Source organism: Emydura macquarii, unplaced genomic scaffold (genome assembly GCF_026122565.2).
Source record: "Emydura macquarii macquarii isolate MOO-44397 ecotype Brisbane River unplaced genomic scaffold, CSIRO-AGI_Emac_v2 contig_3530, whole genome shotgun sequence".
In the NCBI taxonomy this organism is placed as follows: Eukaryota; Metazoa; Chordata; order Testudines; family Chelidae; genus Emydura; species Emydura macquarii.
The window spans coordinates 11,517,578-11,538,977 of NW_027133667.1; the positions used below are offsets into that span (position 1 = coordinate 11,517,578).

Here is a 21,400-nt window from a genome sequence, read left to right on the forward strand (position 1 = left end):
TGAAAAACAAAGAGAAGAAAGGGATCCAGTACAAAGAACAGACCCCAGCGCAAGACCCTTCTCTGAGAGAAAGTGACTATATATACACACACACACACACACACACAGGCAGGGAAGCTTAAAGAGGTTTAATTAAGCAAGGATGAGTCCCATTCACTTCAGTACACCAATCCCTCTGCCTGCTATGTTTATGAAAATTTTTGTTAGTTACTCTAACTACATTTTATCTTATCATATATAAAAATACAGGTGGAAATGATCTTCTGCTGTATTTCCACTTGCACTACTCCACACCCTCCCTAATTAGCTGAGACCTCCACCAGCGAACCAGTCATCTACCCTAACCCCACATTTGCCATTGATTTCTCCAAGGTTGGTGAAAGGTGGGGGGAGCAGCTCACCATTAGAGTACAGATCTGTGATACTGCCTTTTGAGGCTCCTTTTCTTCATGAGATGTAGGTGTACGATCCCATCCGAGATGCTGGGTACGTACTCGAGTGGCTAGCCTCTCCCACAGCTACACTTATATTTTTAGCATAGTAGCTCAATCAGAGCTAGCACAGGTATGTCTCCTCAAACTGGAAATACACATCCAGTTTGAAGTGAAGACATACTCTGAGAACCAGGCACAAGGGAGAAAAAAAGAAGGGACAGGAGAGAACTCACTTCTCTCTTCTCTCCTTCCAGTGCATGCTTGAGCTGAGGATCACTGCACTGTGGGTAAGAAGGCCGTACCCAATCCCAACACCCCAAATCTGCAGGGCATGTCCAAGAACCTCTACAAGAGCTGCAGGTTTCTCCCCACTCCAGCATCCACTGTGATTTAGCTTCACATTTTTATCTTTCACTTGTTCTATTTTTGCTTTATATTTTCCCCTGTTCAAATGAAACTATGAAAACACAGAAACCCCCTTATTTATTTAATGACTACTCTAGATATAGAGAAATAAAAAGCAGGAGCCCTCAGTTCCTGCCAGGTCTCTTGCTCACAGCTAGCCCTGGTCCCATCAAAATGATGTGGGGTTTTTTTTGGGTGTTTGTGGGGGTCCAACAGAAGCTCCTTCCATTTTTTCTTTACTTTTCTACTCCCCTTTGAGCCCCATTTCACAGCAAAGTTTCCTCTGGTTGAGGAGGGGTCAACGGGGCTCACTCTAGAACTCTACAGCGCTAGCTAGAGGAGGCTGCTCATGAGAAAGAGACACTTCTTCCTCTCAAGAAGCTGAGCGCAAACCCATCCCTTACATCGATGGCAAACAGACCTATGCTCAAATCCCCATGTATCCAAACAGCCTTTTTCCGATTTCAGTTTTATAATCACTGCTTATACCCAAAGAGATACATCTGGAAATACTGTTTAATTGCCATGATTCCTCAAAGGGAGCAGGGACAAAATGGGAGAGGAATAGGTGCCCATTGACCCTGTCCAGCCAGAAGAATGCTAATGTATAGATCCCTATCTCCCTGGGGAAATACACAAACGTATGCCATGCTGCAAAACCACAAACCTGCAGCTTGATCCTCTTTGGATAATCTGTCTTGTGTATGCCTTTGCTGAATGTACAGTAACATAGCTGTATGCAGTTTGCCTTGAACTCCACCAGATCAACATATTGAATAGATTGGCACAACAATGTCCTAAAAGTGAGGAATGTCCCAGTGGCACATTTCTGTAGTAACATTGCTGCCAGTAAAATGTACTCTTTAGACATGAAATTCCCATTGCTAGAGATTGTTTGTTCTCTAGAGGGACAAAAATATCCTACCCCCAGAACAAGGCAATAAATGCATAATGCCTGTGAGTAAGGCAGTGTGGCAGTGAGACAACAGAACCTTTCTATACAATGCCAATAGGGAATCTGGCTTATTGTTGAAACTGATTGGCTGATTTCAGGTTTATTATTCAAACAATCTTATACTAACACCATCTGCAGCAAAAACAATAAGAATCATAAACTTAATCCTGGCAAACATTATTGTGGTTTTGAGTCTGTGATCTGTATGACAACAGCTTTATCCAAATGGTCTTCTTACCTCTCGTTTGGATTTCTGAGAAGATCGTTCAAGAACATCATCACTAGAGAGGTCAGAGTCCTCTGAGAAACTCAAGTGTCGACGGAGCTGCAAATCTGAGAAAATAGACAAAAAAGAAGTAAGAATAAGATGACAAGGTGAGAAGAGTGATCACTACACTATTGTGTTTCTCTCTCTCTGCAGATACTTTTGAGCTTGGTCTTGCTCCTGCTTGACTTGCACTTCTGAAATAGTTATCACAGTCACATTTCACTGCTGCAATATCTGGGAATATCGTGCTCCCAAAAGCACCACTCCATGAAGCAACACCAGAGTGTGACAACACTGACTGTGGTGTTTTCTTCTAAGGAAACTTACCTTCTGGAAAGAGGTAAATTTGAGAATGATGTTGAACATGGTAAGCACTGCTTCCTTTCCCCTCCAGCCAGGTAAATATCCCTGCAAAGAGGCTGAGCATTTGGATGATAGCATCAGGGATTAAGTCATTTTGGCCAGCTCCACTTTGATATGAGTCAAAAGAAATTACAGGTACTCTGCTATGGCCCAGATTTACAGATAACTGTTTTCTATGTCACAAGGGTCTTAAATTATCACTGAAGTGCTCTGAGTGGGCCTGATGGCAAGTGGGAGATCTGTATCTATGAATGACTCCACGATCCCTGGTTTTTAGGGTAGTGGAGAGTTGGCAAGTCACCAAAACACACAGGGAGCAAAGAGGAGGGGAAGAAGCTGTACCTCCATGCCCTTGAGCACCCTTTTACCTGTTAATGAATGAGGTGTCTTTTATGTTGGTCTCTAAAAACATTGCATAGTCTGCCATGCCAGATTCAAGGGAAGTGATTTGATGGTCAAATAGGGGAGCCAGAGTGGGAATTAAAATAAGGCTGAAAAGTGGCAAACTCCTCTCTCTTGCGAGTCAGATTAAGGCAGAAAAATGACTAGTCCTATAGAAAGAACAGTAATGTACCAAATATTCTATTTGAGGATTTGTTTCTCCCATTGATATACTGCTTATTTTATAAACAAATGGATGTACAGTTCTAATCCCATTAGCCTTGAGGGTAAACCTGGTTTGCATGTTAGACAAAGGAGAGTGATTCAGAGTCATAACAATGTAGGTAGCAAGCTGGGACTACTTCATTTCAGAAGCTTTCCAGCCCTAGTGAAAGTATAGTGTGGAGACAGACAGATGTACTATACCTGCTGCTCTAACCATTGGAGAGACCTTGTGCTTCCCAGAGTCCACTGTGGCACCACTGGAGGGAGTGCTAGGGCAGGATTTATCATCAGTCTTTTTCTTCTTGTCTTTCTTGTAACCAGAGAAAACAGACTTCCACAATGATCTGGGCTTGGCGGCTTCCTCTGCCACGCCACTGGATTTGTCAGAAAGCCTGCTGTCATTCTTAGATTTTTTCTCCTTTTTGTTCTTACGAGGGGAGAAGAGAGAAGTCCTTTTCTTACTTTTCCCACTGGAGCCCTCTGAGGAGGTGACAGACCCTTCATACCCAGCAACATCAGCAGGGGGAGAGAGGAACCTTTCCTTAGCAGCATCATGTTTCAGTGTGGGGCCCTCTGCTACTTTCATGGCCAAACGTGCTGAGGACTCGAAAACCATTTCTTTGGGCTTCAAGGGCAGGGAGGAGACTTTTCGTGCCTTGGTGGCCCCAGCAGCTGCAGCCATCTCCATATCTTTCATCTTACACAACTGTTTAGCCATGGCATCCCGCAATGCCTGACTCTTTACAGACTTCTCCCTGGCTCTCATTCTTTCCTTAGCTAGCTCCTTGGCTTCTGGAGAGATCTGAGGCAGCACCCTCTTCCTTTGGTTCGCTCCTCCTTCCATTGATGGTGGTCCACCATTCTCTTTGACCAATGGCAGGTAAAGTGGCTTCTCCGGCCTTGGCCTACTGGTAGGCGGTGTGAAGAACTTCTCATGAAGACTTGTATCTTCAGTTCTCTCATCATAAGTGTCTTCTACATCATCAGCAAATGGAATCTCATCCACGCTCTCCACAAATGACTTCCGCACATCTTCTTTTGGGTCTTTGGCAGGAGGGTTGTGCTCATAAGATGAGGGTGCAGGAGGTGTTGGTGATGGTGCTGGAGCTGGCTTAGACTCTGTCTCATTCTGCCAAATTGCCTGATGCCTCTTTCTACGCAAAGTTGCTGGCGCTTCATTTTGAGGAGGTGGTGGGGGAGGGCTTGACGGTGGAGTGAGCATAGTGGAGTCAGAAGTATTGAAGCTCTGGCTGGCCAATGTCCTCATGTTGGATGAGCTCCCATGAAGACCCAATCCAGAGCTGCTGGACAGATCTCTCTTTACTTCACTGGAACTCTTCAGCTCTTTGTCTGAGGGAGATTTTGGAGTCAGCAGAGACATCTGCTCACTGTCTAGCTTGGACATGATCAGCCTTCTTGGGGCAGGCTGGGGTTTTACAAGACGGAGCCCCTCCCCCTCTGAAACACTCAGAGTAGCTGATTCCAGGGCTGAGACAGTAAAGCCAGGCTCTGACCCTTTCCTTCTGTCCACTGGAGTGAGTCCCAGACTCTTCCGGATTTCAGCACTCTTCATCCAGAACTCCTCTACGAGGTTATTCCGTTTCAGGGCTTCTTCTGCAGTAGTAGGGCTCCCCAATTTTTCCACCTCACTATCTTGGCTCTTCAGGGCAAGCTGGGCCAGAGGAGTGGATGTTAAGGCTGGTACTGGCTGAAAGCACACTGGGGGTTCCACTGGCGATGGAATGGATGCTTCAGAAGAGGGCAAAGGCTGGGAACAGATAGGCACCTGGGCAGAGGGTGGGGATGAAGCTAACACAGGTGTTGCTGGCTGAGACTTCACTGGTGATGTAGGTGTGATAGCTTCTGGCAATGCAACTGGTTGGGACCGTATTGGAGAGAGAGACACAGAAGGGCTTTTAAATTTCTGATCTTCAGGGATTTCATCTTTTGGACTTTCTTCATGGAGGAATGGTTCAGGAAAAAAGCGCGTCTCTGGAGATTTGTCCATGCAGGGCAGTGCCATGAGGGGATCCTTTACATTCTATGGAAATTCAGAAACAACAGAAATGATTATTAATGGTCACTAAGCCCCTTAAGAAGGTTTGATACTGTATGGAATATGGGTCACCATTTATAACAATACCGATACCAATATTACAAAATTGCAATGAATCTTATTTCAGACATGCCATGTAAGGGATCAGTGGAAATACTGTGGTATTTGGCATGATCAGTGGTATCATATTGCTAAATATGATAAACTTGTTTATATGTATGTATCATCTTTGTATTATAAGTTATAAATATTTGTGGTATATTGATATCTCAAACTTGTGCTGTGCATCTGGGTGACACACCCAGACAGATTAGCATCAGCATGATCTAACCTGCTTGATGGCCCATCAAGGGCAATCAGCTGTACAATGAACCGATTGAGAGAAACCAGGGGCTATGCTTATGAGTCAGCAGGACATGCCTGTGGACAGTGGACTCCAAGTGCTTTTCCAAGCCTATGTGCTGTGAGCTTGTGTTTGGGACAATGGATGTATAAGCCACATGGCAAAGGATATAAAAGACAGCTGCATCACCTCCATTTTGTCTTCAATCCTCTTTCTCACCTCTGGAGTAACTTCTTTACAAACGGAAGCTTTGAACAAAGGACTGATGGAGCCCTCCAAGTTTTGGATATGCTCCAGAGGGACTTTACAAGCCTCAAACTCACCAATGCTGCTAAGAACCTGATATATGGACTCTGAAGTCATATGTATGCATCTGATTGCTTTGACCATTAAATAACTCTATTTTCATTCATTTCTTTTCTTTTCTAATAAACCTTCGGTTTTAGATATTGAAGGATTGGCTGCCAGGGTGGAATTTTGCATAAGATCGAAACTAGTATTGATCTGGTAATGTGGCTGGCCCTTTGGGGACCAGAAGAACATTTTGTATAATGAATAGAGTTTTAAGTAACTTCTCACTTTACTGGACCTATTTGCTGATTGGGAGCCAGAGACTGGAATGCAATAAAGGGGGCTGTGGGATTTCTTTGTTTCAGCATCTTGATAACTAGTGTGTGGGATCAGACGCACAATTAGTGACTGGTTGATGACTCTAACTACAGTGTTAACCACCAGTTTTGGGAAGAATCTGCTTTCCTTTTTTTGGCCTGCCCTGCCCTGCCCTTGGCATTTTCAGTGTGGGCTCCCCTAAGCACCTCGAGTCACAGAGAGATTTAGAATACCACTCCACTCCTCAGGCTTTCAGGAATAAGGGAGTGATGATTTAAGCTTCAAAATATGAAAAGTGCATTTGGCATCCTTTTCCAGTGCATGGAAAACCACCTGGGATCTTTCATCAGGTATTTGTTCCACTGTTTACACTGCTTATTGTGGGAATTGAAACGGCACATTTAATTTTTGGAAAAAGAAGGGAAGTACATTTCAGAATATCCCTCCCCTCTGCGAGTGGTCCACACTGGACAAAGATTCCTCCAGACCTATTCCACATGTTGGCCAGAGCTGGCTAGGGTACGGTTGTTTCCCAAAGGCATGAGGCATTCATTTCTTTGGGGCTGAGTACATGGGTGCTGCAGAGCTCCCAGCCCCTAATCTGAGGAGTCTTGGATTTCACTTGGACTTGCTGCCACTAGACTGCTATATCACCCAGGCAATGTATTATGTTAAAGAGTTTAAGCTTTTGGCATTTTCCCATACAGATTTATCATCAGAAGAGTGTCGGCTGCAGAAAATGTTATTTTCAAAACTTTGCAAGATTTTCAGGGCAGAGACCTTGTGTATCTGTATGTCTGTACAGCACCTAGCACAAAATGGCTGACTAGAACATTAACATAAACCAAATAATAAATGTGTTTGATAGCACCATTAAAAATGACTAGAGGAAATCACTCCATTCCCTTCCGACATGAACGCTGTCAGCAGACCAACCTGATCCTATAATTTAGGTACTGGCTAGGGAATCTAAATCAAACCCCACTGGCAATTTAGCAAGTAAATAATGACAAAAACAAAGGATGTAACAATTAAAAATAAATACTACAAAATATGGAAACCGGGAATGATGATTTCAACATGTTTAGCGTCCCAAGTTAGTAGGGAAGTTTCTCCAAAACTAAAAGTTCTGCTGTATTTACATTTAAACATTGTGAGAAGAATTTATTTCCCATTAAAACATCAAATCAGCCCATGCATCTGTCATAGTGTACTTGTTGCCTGTTCTTACAGAGCAGTAGCATGGGAAATTGATTTTTCTAAATGAAATAGCAGTGAAACAAGCCAAACAAAGCAGGTGTCTTTCAATTATGACCTTTGTCTTCACTCATCTTATACACAAATGAATCTGATAGTGGTGTGGAAGGAACTCAGAGTGACTAAGCAGACTCAAGCAGAGACTGGACAATGACTATTTTGCTGTTGTATGTATGCATGATACATAACTCCTGCTAGCTACATGGGCCCACTCAAGGGAGAACATCCAATAACTTTTTCTTTGCCTTTAGAGTTAGAGACTTGTGCTATTGATCAGCCATTGCACTGTGAACGTCTTCAGAGGAAAAAAGTGTCTTGTTTTCTTTTAAAATCTAAATGAAACCAGGTCTTAGGAAATCAGAGGACAACATAAGTCATCTAGAAAGGAAAAACAAGCCAAAAATATCACTATCACAATCTATAGAGTAGAGCCCCACAATTGGTATCAACATAGCTTTGAAGAGCACCAGATACTCTTACCTCTGTTTGTTCTGCAATGGGACTACCAACTGGGGACAGAGGAACAGATTTCGCATTGGGTGACCAGATGGGGATGGAGGGTTTGCACGGATCTAGGGAAGCTGGAGGGTGCATTAAAAAAAAAACAACAAACATACATATGAGCCCTTTAACATTCCAAATCCATGTGACATACAGTAAACAGTGAACAAATTACTAGCTTTTTAAATTCTAGATGAACCATCTGGTGTCTGGGTATTTGAATGTGACCCCAATGATACAGGCTATTAGCCCAAAAGCACCTATAGGGATTGGAGAGACGGATCAGCTGGTTCTGTGGGTTCCCTGATGCTTCTGGAAGATGTAGCTCATGGTATCATAACACCTTTCTCAGAATACAAATGCAAGCACATGCAAAGTATTGAGAGTTTTGGCATAGTTCACATTTAAATGAAGAGATGGCTTTCACCAATAGCTCAGTTCGACAATTCAAAGAAATGATCAGTCTTTTCGGATTCCAAGATACAGAGACTAAATTTTTCACCTTCTGTTGGACTACAGGGAGCAGTGGCTTCTTCCTCACCCTCAGAGACCTTCAATTCTGGCTCTTCCATGTCCTCTGGATGTAAATGACACTCATCTTCTGCATCAGATGGGATGTCATCTGACCATCGTTGATCTGGGTGGGAAATGGAAGTCGACATAGAAAGGAAGAGTTCATGGATGCAAGCCCACAAGGACAGCCCTCTATTTTCTAAATCTTTCTATTATCCTATCTACCTTCTCATAGGGCGCCATTCACTGTGGTACCTGAGCACCTAACTCTTTCTGTTCCTTCATTACATGCTAACTGGGGTCACTTAACCAGTTACTTATGCGATACAAATAAGTTCTTTAGTTTGTTTCATACTTTCCCGTTTCACTGGAAATTTTACTACATCTTCCAATATGTGCAGTTTCTTTCACGCAGGCGAGAGAAGGCTTTGGAGTCAGTCCTACTGCCTTTCCCCACATGAATGCTCACTTCCTTCATTCAGAAGGACTACTCATGAGAGTAAGGACTGCAATTTTAGGCCCTCTAATAAAGTGGTTGTGAGCAATGCGTTCCAGAATCCATGGCACTGCAATTCTTCAGCTCCATTTCGCACTTCAGTCCTGTTTTCCTCTCTCATCTGCACTGAGCTCCCACATATATAGATCTGCTCTGACTAGATTAGCCTTACACAAGATGACTCTGCTCCCATAACAAGGTTTAATGATGAACTGTGGCATACACGGTGCCGTACCATCATCCAGCTCTGCACCTGTATCTCCATCTTCAACTGCTTCCCCTTCTGTATCTGCAGGCTCTGTGCCCACCTCATCGTCCACTTCATTCTCCTCAAATGGGGCTGGAAGGCATTAAAATATTGAGAGAGAGAAGAAAAAAAAATCTATAAAAGGGAAAACATTAGTTTTAAACTGTAACAAGTGCCCCAAGTGGCAATATTTAATCATTGTTTCTGCAACAAGGTGTTCTGAGGTGCGTCAGCAGAGAAGACACACACATATCATCAACCAGCATTTCAAGCCTTGAGTCCAAGTAGTCAAGGGATTATGCCTTTGAGGAAGCCTTGTCACAGACACTGGCATTGCAAGGTTTTCAAGGCACTTCTGAGGGACTGGCCTCGTGAAGTACCAGTGTCTCCTCTTCCGCAGCCAAGGCATGCTTGAGGGAGATGTTAAATGAGGGTGTCAGGGAAAGCTCTAATGAGAATACACTCTCCTGTTGCTGCAGTATAATATTGGTATCTCAAAGGCACTGCAGTTATCAACATTTTAGCAGATGTGTGCTAGATGAAAACTGCACTCTCATATTTTGCCACAATAACTCTCTTTGCAGCAGAAACAAAGACATTTGAGGGACCTGAAGTCAGACGAGGTGACTTGTTGGGAGGCGATTAGCCAGGAGAGTTGACCATTTGGAAACTGTTTAACTCTGTGCTGCTGCAACATTCTAGAAGGAACAGTTTAGTGGAGTCCAGGCTACAGGACAGATACGTAGGGTCCGGATGTATTCAGATATTTTAATGTGCATAACAGACACATAAAAAGTCTGTTCTTCTGCACCACAGCCCAGAACCTGTTTTACAGGATCAGTACAATAGGTAGGGAAGATTTCTGAATATATAAACCCAAAGAGGGCATTTGATAACACTACACACAAAAGGATTTAAATTCCAGAGGGAAGCATCCAGGCCCCACCTGTGCGACCTTTAATTTACATTACTAAATGATATATCACAAAAACCAAGAGACTCCTATAACTCTCTCCATTGTTACACCTTGTTGCATCTCAAATATTATGGGCTGAGCTGTTAAAAGAATGTGGGTGTTGGTAACACCGCTATGTTCCATAACTTCAGGCAGAATCTTTTTTGTTTTAAAGGAGTTTCTAGCTTTAAACATAGCACAGACTGCACAAGCATGGGCCACATTTTTGGATTTGTGCATGTAAATGAACACAACGGCATGCTCAAATAACATGTTAGACATTTAACTGGGCTGCTGAATGCTCACTCTCAGTAATCATGCATGCAAATTATATGCACACAATGCTAAAATTCTGGCCCCATAATAATGCCAGCGTTCACTTCATAGCCTACTTGGGAACATTTAAATTCTGACCCTACTAATCAAGACAGTCTAAGAAAGTGAACTGGAGTCTTGACATTTTCCACACACATTTTTGTCTTCTCTTTTTCTAATAGAGGCTCTTTTCTTACTTGATCTGAATTTCTTCTATTTCATTCTTTGCACCTTCTTAGCATCATAGCAGTGGAGGGGCGCATGGCTTGCATTTTTTTTTTAAACTGCTGTTACAAGATGCTGTGCTATCACCTAAAAGAGAGTGTGGCAAGACACGACCTGTACCCTTAAACCAGAGGCTTTGTAACACTCAGAATCTTACAGGCCTAGAACGTGAAGACTGAGTTTCCCACTGTGACATCTAAGGATGTACTTAGCTAAACCAGCTTCCCCCACCCCCGAGATGGTGTTTTACTGTCCTGCTTGTTGCTTAGGTGTGTACCACCTACTGCCATTTTAGAAAGAGTAATGCCACAGCAACTTGTTTCAGGTAAAAACATCAAATGTGAGTGACTGTCACAAAATGCGTCAAAGTATCTCCTTCAAAATAGTGAACATCCGGCCTGGCCCTGGCTATGTGTCCGCTGGTTTTTCCATTTGGAAATTGTGGTGCAGTTTCCTTCAGTCAGGATTGAAAAGATGAAAAGAAATTATTTAAAATACCTTAAAAAGACAAAATTCAGCAGCATATTTTATGGATGCATAGATAAGTAATACTCTGGTGCAATGGGCAGCCCATTCTGAAGGACCCAAAACTTGGGGACAGGATAAGAGGGTGGCTGGTTATAGTTATACATATACTGTGCATATATGTATGTGCAGTTAGAATGAGGAGCAAAAGGCCAAAAGCTGCCACACAGTAACTTGTGAGCTATACACGATGGCAGGCAGGAACCATGGATCAGCATTCTGTCCATGTTGGCCAGCAGCTGTGACCTGATGGGGTGGCATGCAGCCATCCCATAAATGCTGCTGCCTTGCTCAAACAGCTACAGAAGCAAAGTTTTAGAGGTAAACTAATTGTTCCTGTTGGCAAGGGCCACTCCGCTAGAGGTCACACAAGTTACCCCTGTCCTACTGTATTTCTTTAGACTCTTTTTGTGGTTTATAGAATTTAACACCCCCTAAAATATCTCCACATTCACTGATTTTGTAAGGCATTCTAGGGGACCACTTAGGAAGAGCTGACAACATTTAGCATCTTTCCACTCCCTTGGAGCTTAGCTAGACAACACATTCCAGGTTTGTGGAGCAGAGCTATTTCTATAGTCACCCCCTGTCCCTAGAAAGTTCCTGGCTTTAGCTTAACAGACATCTTTCTTGGTCTCTTCAGCAGGTAGCGATAATTTGCTCCGGACATTGCTTGAAGCACTCTCACCTAATCTCTTCATTTTCAAGCAAGCCCCAAGATCCCTTTGTCAAGGGATGGGGAAGGATGACTTAACTACTCCTCAGTTTATAACCCAAATCAAAATGTTAAACCTACTTTCTTCTCCATTACACTGAAAATGTTCTTTTCTGTATGGCCTGCCTTTGAAAGGGTTAAGATGAAAGTCCAGTTCATGCAAGAATGGACTGTGAGCGAGGCATGCATGCACACTACCCCCTCCTGGGCATGCAATAGCAACAGGGCCATAGATCCAGGGTTAAGGTACCAGCTCAGCTGCTGAAGGCGCGGGAAGGGTTATTTTGAATTGGTATAGAACGAACATCACCAAACTACCTCCAGGGACTGTCTCCAGCCAGGCCTGCACTGCCTCACGGCGTACGGAGGGAAGATCAGACGCTGAATTTAAAAAACAATAAATAATGATAGTAAATCAAAAGTTAGACATAAATAAGTGTATGAAACTGAAACACTCGAGAGAAATTCCTCAAAACCAAGAACAGAAACAAAACCTTGGTGATGTTAGATGATGGAGATTGGATTTGAGGGTGAAATTAGGATAAGGAGGTACAAATACCAAATTTGCTTTTTTAGAATCCATCTGTGATAGATACCATGGGAGATAAGGGTGTTATTAAGAGTTGAACATATCCTCAGTGTCCTGTTTGCAGATTCCAGCCATTTTGGTCAAGTTGACAAAAGAAGCTAGAAGATGGCGTGTGACCACACAAGTAGTGGTAACAGAAGCCCAAGGCTGTAGAGATTTCAGACTGCATTGCCTGGGTTTGGATGCTTACAGGTAAGGGAGAAATCCTACTGGAGCATGACAGATCACAGAATACAGCTTTCCTGCATATCAGCTATGCTATGCTGGTCCTTTAGACCTAACTATCAATCCAGAGAGTGGTTTTGAAGTGCTCTCTAAACAGCACATGTGGCAGGACACTGCTCAGTCTTGAACAGATACCGAAGTCTGTCAAACTGACAAGTGAAACTTGTGGAGCATCCAAACAGCCACACCTTGCACCAGCCCCTTTAGAAGCAACCTGCTACTACTGTTGAACACACCTTGCAATGAAGCATCTAAGTTATGGATCCGTGGCCATCCAGCTCTCAGTTTGGCATATTCTTTGGTGAAGGGAAGGAAAGATTGCCTGCTTCTTGAAGGAAGCTGGAAAGGCCACAGAAGGGATTGTCTGCACCATGGGAAAGGGTCAGCATAGGTTGTCCTTCACTGGCAACTGTAAGTATATCACGGAGGCAGCTGTGTCACGGAAAGGAGTTGGGATTTAGAAATGGGACACTAGTAGGCCACTATGCTGGAGTGAGTGAAAGTCCTTCTGGCTGACTTTTGCTTTAACCTCTCTTTGTTTTCACAAAGAAAAGCAGGTCAGAAAAAGAAGAAGAGAAAATAAAAGCTAAAAGGAAAATTGAGAAATGGCAGTACCCTTGATTTGTGGTCCCTTCTGTTATCAGTGGAAGCTAAACTCACTTCAAGCGTGGTAAACTTGAGGAACAATGTCAGGACTTCTTACTCAGGATTCTTGAACTTCAAGCAACATTGCTCAGGAATGTTTAATGATATAACACTGAGGCCTGTGTTTGTATGATTGTGGGAGAAGGGAAATAATGATCTCCTACCTTTATAGAGCGTCAAAGAATCCTAAAGCATTTTACAAACTATTATTATTTATAAGAATAACCTCCCCAACCACTGAAATATAGCCACCTTTAGGATGAAATGCAGCACTGAACAATAAATGCACACACTTGGAAGTAAAATCACAGCCGGCTGAAACCACAGAGGAATCTTAGGCAAAACATGGTTACCTAGAAAGAATTTGGCTAGGGAACAAGAGTTAAGGCCCCTGGCTCTTACAACAAATACCCACAAGCAGTCAATACCTTGGTCTTAAACTTCCTTGGGAAGACAGCACCTCTTGCAACACAGTACTTCTAAAACCATTCTGGGACACTGGTTTGGTATGGACTTGAAGGGAAGACTCTAACCCCACACCTTTTTTGTTGTTTCGTTGGCACTTGGACTTTCCTTACAGCTCTCCAATACTAGTAAAGTAGGCCCCACCCTGCTTAGCTCAAGATATCTGACAAGAGCGTAGTCCCAGGTGTGGGAATAGTATAGAAGGTGAGTCACAATGAGATTATGAGAGATGTTGGAGAGGGTACTAGCATTCTCTATCTATTTTTTTCCTTTTTCAAAGCAACCTTATAAGCAAAATGGCATCGTGAAAAGGTTGCTCACTTTACTGAAAAAACCCAAATCTACTGTCAAATCTCAATACAAGAAGCCAAACAGAAACAGCCTGGCTCCTTGGGCTCGTTGTATTCTTCACCATTCCCCGAAGATACCAGGCCCCTGCCAGATGCAGTTACAAAGTTTGAAAAGCAGCAGCAGAACGTATTCAATGTAGAAGCTAAAACTGTTCAGCCCTTTATTTTAAGAGCTACAGAATAAGTTACTTTTGTTTTTCCAAGTCCTGAACGCCTCATCACCACCATCCTGGAGGAACACAACTGGCTGAATTGTTTCCTCTGAAATCCAGAACCCTTTAAATCTGTTATCAGGGGCTTGCAGCCTGCAGTACCAAATGATTTCAATCCTGTAGGAGAATGTTACACAGAGTCTAACTAGATACACAAGCCAGCAGAACTCACTATGCTGTGTTGACCTAAATGGAGACTGACCTGAAAAGTAAAATGTTTAAACAAATGTTTAATTTCAGGAAGCAGAACCTTTAAATCATTATTCACCCTTTTGAAGAAGGCTGTGCTTGAAGGGAGCAGAAGCAACAGAGTTAAACAGTTGCAACTGTGATCTGGGGATCGATGAAGCAGGAGATTACCTCTGGAGGTGGAGGATTTTGAAATTGGGACCATTTTTTCCTCCTCCTCTTTTTCACGGATGTGTGTCCAGTGCACATCTGCCAGGATCTCCAGGGGATCAACCGGATTTACAATCTGCTGTAGCTTCAGGTTTCCAGCTAGCAGACCGAGGATGTGGCAGATCAGGGTGTGGGTGGGGAGGAAGGATAGGGTAGAAATGGGGAAAGGGGTGGAAGTGTAAGAGAAAGGAAACACACCACAGTAAAGGAAATAGAAGGAAAGAAGAAAGAAAATATATTACTTGCCAAGATCAGTTTGTCAGACAGAAAGTCAAAGCTTGGCATTACGTATGCATGCATCTACAAACACACAACCGTTCATAATCCTCGTATTCCTACTCTATCCTAAAGCTGAATAATGCTAATCCAAAGACAGACAAATGCTATTGGAGACTTCACTGCAGACTACCTCTATTGCAAACAGCACCACCGCAAAGGAAAACACTCTCTAAGCATCCAACTGAGATTTGGTTGGCAATCAAATTTCAGCCCTACTCAGCCATTCAAAATTAGTATCACCCTACATATTCTGCTGGAGAGAGGCATAGGGACAGTCCGCACTGTGGGTTCAATTCCACAGAACAAAGGCTCCATTTACTCCCTTGTGGTCTTCAACATTTGGGGTTTGAATCCCTTCTTTTCACCCATGTGTGCAACAGAGAAACCATCAGGTCTCCTCTTGATGGCTACTCTCAGAATGACCAGTTGCACATAGCCTTATATTGCATTGGATTTTTGCTCAGTTTAAGGTTTATAACACTTTCTTCAGAGCATCCTAGCTATGTTGTTGGAGTAGTGACTGGCAGCCTCATTTTATGAGTAATATCAGCATTCTCATTAAGACCTAATGAAAATAACCTCTTCTCTCCTTGAAAAAGGTGTAGATATATATGGCTAACCGCTTTAGAAGGTACTTTGTGTATTTCAAGGTTTTCAACTAGATGGTTTGTTTCATCCACCCTGGTAGCAATTCTCTTAATTTCCCCTTCATTGTTGGTTTCTTTGTGGTGTATAGGACCCTGGGAAATTTGATCATGGGTTCTCCTCACCCTCTTCCTGCAACAAGGTGTTCTGTCTCCATGGCTGACCTGGCCACAGGTTGCAGGGTTTTATATTCTGGCAAGCTATTTTCTCCACTAACCACTCTCCTCCTGCCCCTCACTCATCGGCATGCACTAGACACAGCTGTGGAATGTCAAACACAATCTGTTCTGTAAGGGCCATGACACTGAAACAACCGGGAAGAGATTATTGATGTGGTGCAGACTGCCTGTGCCACAATCCCTCTATTCTGCAATACAGGGCTCTTCTTCACAGACCCTGTCTCTATTGCCACTGGTAAGTAAACATGTCAGTTTTATTTCCCAAAATCCAGTCATCCATGCCACAAGGGTGCAGCATTTTGTCTTCACAGGGGGAAGTTCTAATCTTTCTCGAAAGCAGGCCTTTAACACCGTAGGGCAGGAAGCCCTCGGTTTCTGCAGAGCAATAAGCCAAACTTCACTGACTGTAGGATGTTCATGATGTAGGGCAACATGCCAGGCTCCTTTTCAGGAGTCTAGAACTAGGCATTTGTCAAAAATATAACAGGGAAGGACTGTCACACATTGGAATAACCCAGGGAAAGGAAAGAGTTTACTTAAGCAGCATTGTAGGGTTACTCCCATCATTTCTTGTTGCTTTGTTTGAATGAGAGCTCCCTTCATCCTACCCCGGTTTGTGGAATCCTAAAGTGGGACTTCAGCCTCAGGAATGACTGTGGTGTCATACTTGGCACTACAACTGTAGGAGAAATCTGATATTGAGGGAAGAAGCACTGATCTAAGCACAGAATTATTTGGTTGTTAGTCAAAGGAAAGCAGAGGAATGCACAAAATGGGGCTAGGATTAAAATTTTAATCCGTATTGAACAGTTTTCTCAGTGTAATGATCCCTCTTCCAATCAGCACAAAACATGACCCTACAAGAACTACTGGATATCCTGAATGGAAGAGAGAATATTCAGGAGTGGCTGATGGGGTCCTGGCCACGGGCCAACAAATAGAGTAGACTGGTCTTTCCTCATTGCTCTTGTATTCCACTGCTCCCACATGCAGGCTCTGAGATCAGTAGAGTTAGTGTTTACACCACATCACACAGCTGAGTTAAAAGATTGTGGATTACCAGCAACATCTGGGAGTAGGAAGAAATATATAATTACTCAGCAAGGCTCACAAAGAGCAGGTCCCACCTGATCTGCAGAACTTATTCCACATTATAATGTGGCTTCATATCTTGACTGTTGGGGATTTAAACTGGTATAACTTCACCAAAGAAAGGCCCAATCAGAATGTAGATTTGGATCAGACACAGGTATGACATCACCAACCTTATTACCTGATTATTCCATTTACATAATAGCTATTGTAAAGTGCTTACAGCCCTCTATGTTACCAATACCCTTTTGGATGGAATCAATTGCTCAAGGGTGTGTCACAGGCCCTGTACTACTACAGTTAATAGAGACTCCTTTATTTCAAGTGTTAGGAGTCTCATTTACAGCAGGAAGCTCTGAGCTCTAAAGTTTTAAGTGGTCATGTTATACAGCCCAATGAGAAGCTGGAAATAGATAGCACGTGTCTGTTATAGTATCCATAAACCCATTAAGGAAATGAAATGGGAAAATAGGAGGAGGTCCTTAATTTTAATGTTTTTTTTTCCATGTGGAAATAATATGCTTTTGCTGCAAATGCAGCCATAGCCTGCACTCGCTGGCTCCATCTTTGCTGCAGCACTTTGTAGACTGTTTTACATCTTACTCTTATGGCTTGTCTACATAGACATCGCATTGATTTACAAAACAGTTTAGTTAAACCTGTGCAAACTCCAGTGTGGATACACCGTTATATCTGTTTAAAATAAGCACCAATATAGCTTGCTCATGTAAATTTATGAATGCAAACTAAACTGATATAAGCCAAACTAGCAGTGGTTTAAGAACATTGGTATCAAATTCATTCCTTTATTTAAACCTGCACATCTCTGTGTGTAGAACAGACCTAACGTAAGAAGCAGCTCCCAATTCAGTTCTCTCAATAATGTAAACCTTGGAAGAGCACAGCCACGTGTAAAGCATTGGGGCCTTCCTAAAAGGCAAACCTGGTGTTTCTCTGATGTTTGACCAGTCAAATGCTGGCTGAAGGTATGACAGTCAGGGTCCAGACATCCCAAGAGAATGGGGGTCTGAACCTCCCAAAAGAAGCACTTGAATCAACTGCCTCTATACAATATTACTGTGCTATAAAAATATGCTGACAAAGGCCTTTTATAAAAGCTTGTAATGTTCTGAACTTGATAGTGATTATGAGATACGTATGCAGACTGTGATTATGAATTTATGGGGAGAATCGGGACTGGAAGGACTGTTGGGGTCACCCTGCAAGGAGTAACTAGGCTGACAGGAGCCTGGTGGCAGGGCTCTGCGACATAGCTGCACAGCATGAAGGCACCCAGGGCAGGCAGTAACAGGACCCTTTACTGGCTGGGGTGATCACAGAAGGATTTCAAATGGCTGCTACTGTGGCCTCCCCCAAGGCTGGCCACTAAGCTTCACAGGAAGCTTGACCTTAGTTCACCTTTATATGAAAAGATCATTCAGTGAATTCCAGAATAAGAGCATGTTCCCCCCGCTAGCCTCACGGCAGCACTCAACAGCATTTTAGGAGTGGCTGGGCTCTATCTCTCTCTCAATGTCTGTCATTCAAAAGCTGAACTGGGATGCTCCCAGACCTGGTCTTTAGGATCAAAAATTAAAGTGGGTCTGCTGTTAGGATAGAGAAGAGTGGAAACTAAGGAAAAGGCAGCAGTTAACCTTCTCTCAGCCCTGTGTGTCTGTTTTCTGTGGCCATCTGGCTACCTTCAATTCCCACCAACGAAAGTGTTAAATCAGGCACAATTTAACATTCAAAACTGAACTTTTCCAATAGAAAGTGTTGAAAGAGGCCAAGGTACCCCAGACTTCTGTTGAAAGCACAGTTAGACTCTAGTGGGAGAACAAATGGGTCAAAAAAGACTAGGAAGAAAAAATATTTTATATCTATACATTTTCAAAAGGGCAGAAAAAAATGCTGGTATTTTCCCATACGATTTTCTCAAATGCTCATATGAAATCTTTCAGAATGATGCATATGTTGCATTAAAATACTAAAAAATATATATTAAATTTCAGACTAAACAGGAAATATAAAATAAAGGAGCTATATTATAATAGCAATAAGCCATGAAAGGACATGCAATACCGACCATCTGATGTACTCATTTAGTTCGGTGAAAGCACTCAGCCTTTCATCTCATGTATCCTGGCTCATATAAGCCACATCAATATAGCAGAAATGAACATACTATTGTTGTCCAGTACTCCAGGAAAGTAACAATCAGAACAAAATGGCAACATAGCATTATGGCAAACAATGCATCTAGCTAAGCAAGAAGTGATCAGATTAATTTCAAGTATATTTTACAGTTGCTTGAAATGTCTAAGTGCTCTCTGGAAACTATCTAGCTTTTCCTGCCCTCCCATACAAGAAACAGTAAAAAATGTGGCACAGTCAAGCAATGCCCATGCCTGGATCGCGAGAGGAAGTCAGTAACTCCTGAATCAACCTCAAGAGAGTTGGTAAATGCATTTTAATAAAAACAGAAAATATTTTCATGTGGGACTTGCTCTTTAAAATGTCAGTCCTCTCTGAGAACAAACGAAAGTGGTGATGGTACAAGGGTACCTTTAAAAGTACCCGTGTCTTCTTCGTTTGAGAGACGTTGAAGCCAGAGGCCTTGCTGGAGCTCTCTCTCCCAAGGGTAATATTCTCCCTCTACAGCAGGGGGAGCCACACCCCACACATAGCATCAGATGTGCACACACAAATAATAGAGAGAGAGAGAGAGAAAGGACAGAGAATTGGAAAGCAAAGAGTTATTGTCTGGAAATCCAGTAAGACTTACTGTACTCATCGAAGTTCTCTGTTTGAAAGGCAAACTCCATTGGACACAGAGAAAGGTGGTCTGGGAACTTCATAATTTAGTATACTCATAAACAACATGTATATTACTATACTATACTATACAGTGGTCTTGGTTCTGACAGAGACTTCCGCTGTGGAGTCACAGTTTCCAAGTGGAAAAATATAGCCAAACCGCCTAGTTAAAAGGCCATCTCCTGCATCCAAAAACACCCTGAACAGGACTGCCGCTGAGGCCCAGCATAAGTGGGACCTCTGCTTTTACTGTCAACATTAGGCGGCCAAAGGCCTTTATGAAGCAGGTCTTTGTAGTCTGGTAGCTTTCATGAAAGCAAAAGGGAAATGCAAGCAACCAAGTCACGTTTTGAAAGATAAGATCAATTGACCATTTGGAATGGTGGTGAAGCACAGCAAAGATACCTGTTTCCAAAACAAGCTCAGTACTGTTATGACTTACTCAAGAGGTGCAGGGGAGGAAATCCTTCCATAACTTTTTTTTTCTTTTCATAAAGAAACACTCAGATCTGGAATAAAAACAGCCTTGAGAGCACAGGGGTTCAGCTCAGGCTGCATTCCGTGTAGTCTCTCCTCCCGGCTTAGGAGAGCTGGACATTTCTCCTCCGTTAACATTGGCCATGGGGGGTTACTGCTGAGTGATGCAAGGCACTCCTTCCCTCTCAAGGCTTAAGGCACCACCTCCGCAGCACCCCCAGACCTTGCTGGCCGAAGAACAGAGGGTCAAATCCAAATCTGATTCCCCTACAAACCAATGACAAAATATCACAACAGTCACAAAGCTGTGAGTTACACAGAGGGGAACCAGCAAGAGACCTATCGGTTCAGATGAGACCATTATGGCTCTGCCCAGTGGAAAGTATCTTCTGCACTCTGACTGCACCCTGTATTCAGGCACAAAGTACCTGCCTTCTAACACTCTGAACTGAACACGGGAATATATATATTCCTGATCCAATGAGAGTACTAAGTCCAGAGCAGGTGGAGACAAGAATTAAATCTCTCTCTCTTATCTGGCTATACTGGGGAGACAGGTAATGTACTGTGTTTGGCTGAGGCACACTGTTATGACAGTATATGGGAAGTGTACTGTGCTGCTACTAGTGCTGTAACTGCCCCATAGAGAGAACTTCTCCCTCATGTGGTCCACCTAGCACCTTTTATCAGCACTAAATTCACTTACAAATACGAAGTTATGTTAAAGTGAAAGAATAAAAAAGAAAAACTGATACGAAAGATAAGAGGGCGTTAGGTCTGACACCCTCTTCGGGTATGTCTACACTGAACCTGGGATCGTGCTTCCCAGTGCTGGTATACAGACACTTGTCGCTCTGCTCTAAGAATAGCAAAGTAGCTGGTGGTAACGTGGCTTGCAGCTCAGGCTAGCTGCCTAAATACAAACCTGCCCAGCCCCCGCAGGGTACATACTCGAGCAACTAGCTCAAGCCCCCGCCTTCTCTGCCATTTTTCATTTGCTAGCTCAAGCAGAGGTAGCATGTCTATCTACCCAAGCTAGGAGGCATGTTCCCAGACACAGTGTAGATGTACCCTTTGACTCAGTTCCTTCACTGGCTCCCTTTCATCAATATACTCTCATAAGAACCTCTCCCATCCCACCCAGATTCACTGCTTCCCCATCAGCCCTCAGAGGTTTTCCAGAGAAGAATAAGGTTCTGTCTAACTCATCTTATCATAGAGGTACCCATCCAACATCA

At 43.1% G+C, this 21,400-nt stretch overlaps 1 protein-coding gene across 12 annotated transcripts in view; it reads right to left on the reverse strand.

Moving 5' to 3' along the window:
• The window catches only part of MICAL3 (microtubule associated monooxygenase, calponin and LIM domain containing 3), a 252,360-nt gene that overhangs the window by 34,474 nt on the left and 196,486 nt on the right, over window positions 1-21,400 (reverse strand). For 9 of the 12 annotated variants that reach the window (XM_067536313.1, XM_067536323.1, XM_067536319.1 and 6 more), the window contains 8 exons: window positions 19,434-19,523; window positions 14,635-14,772; window positions 12,107-12,169; window positions 9,042-9,146; window positions 8,300-8,434; window positions 7,777-7,877; window positions 3,233-5,072; window positions 2,033-2,127 (listed from right to left, as the gene is read on the reverse strand). In XM_067536313.1, the coding sequence (XP_067392414.1) occupies window positions 2,033-2,127; window positions 3,233-5,072; window positions 7,777-7,877; window positions 8,300-8,434; window positions 9,042-9,146; window positions 12,107-12,169; window positions 14,635-14,772; window positions 19,434-19,523 (2,567 nt within the window). Of the gene's footprint in view, window positions 1-2,032; window positions 2,128-3,232; window positions 5,073-7,776; window positions 7,878-8,299; window positions 8,435-9,041; window positions 9,147-12,106; window positions 12,170-14,634; window positions 14,773-19,433; window positions 19,524-19,546; window positions 20,430-21,400 lie in introns of those variants that run through there. The other 3 variants (XM_067536317.1, XM_067536320.1, XM_067536324.1) reach the window with 3 other exon arrangements.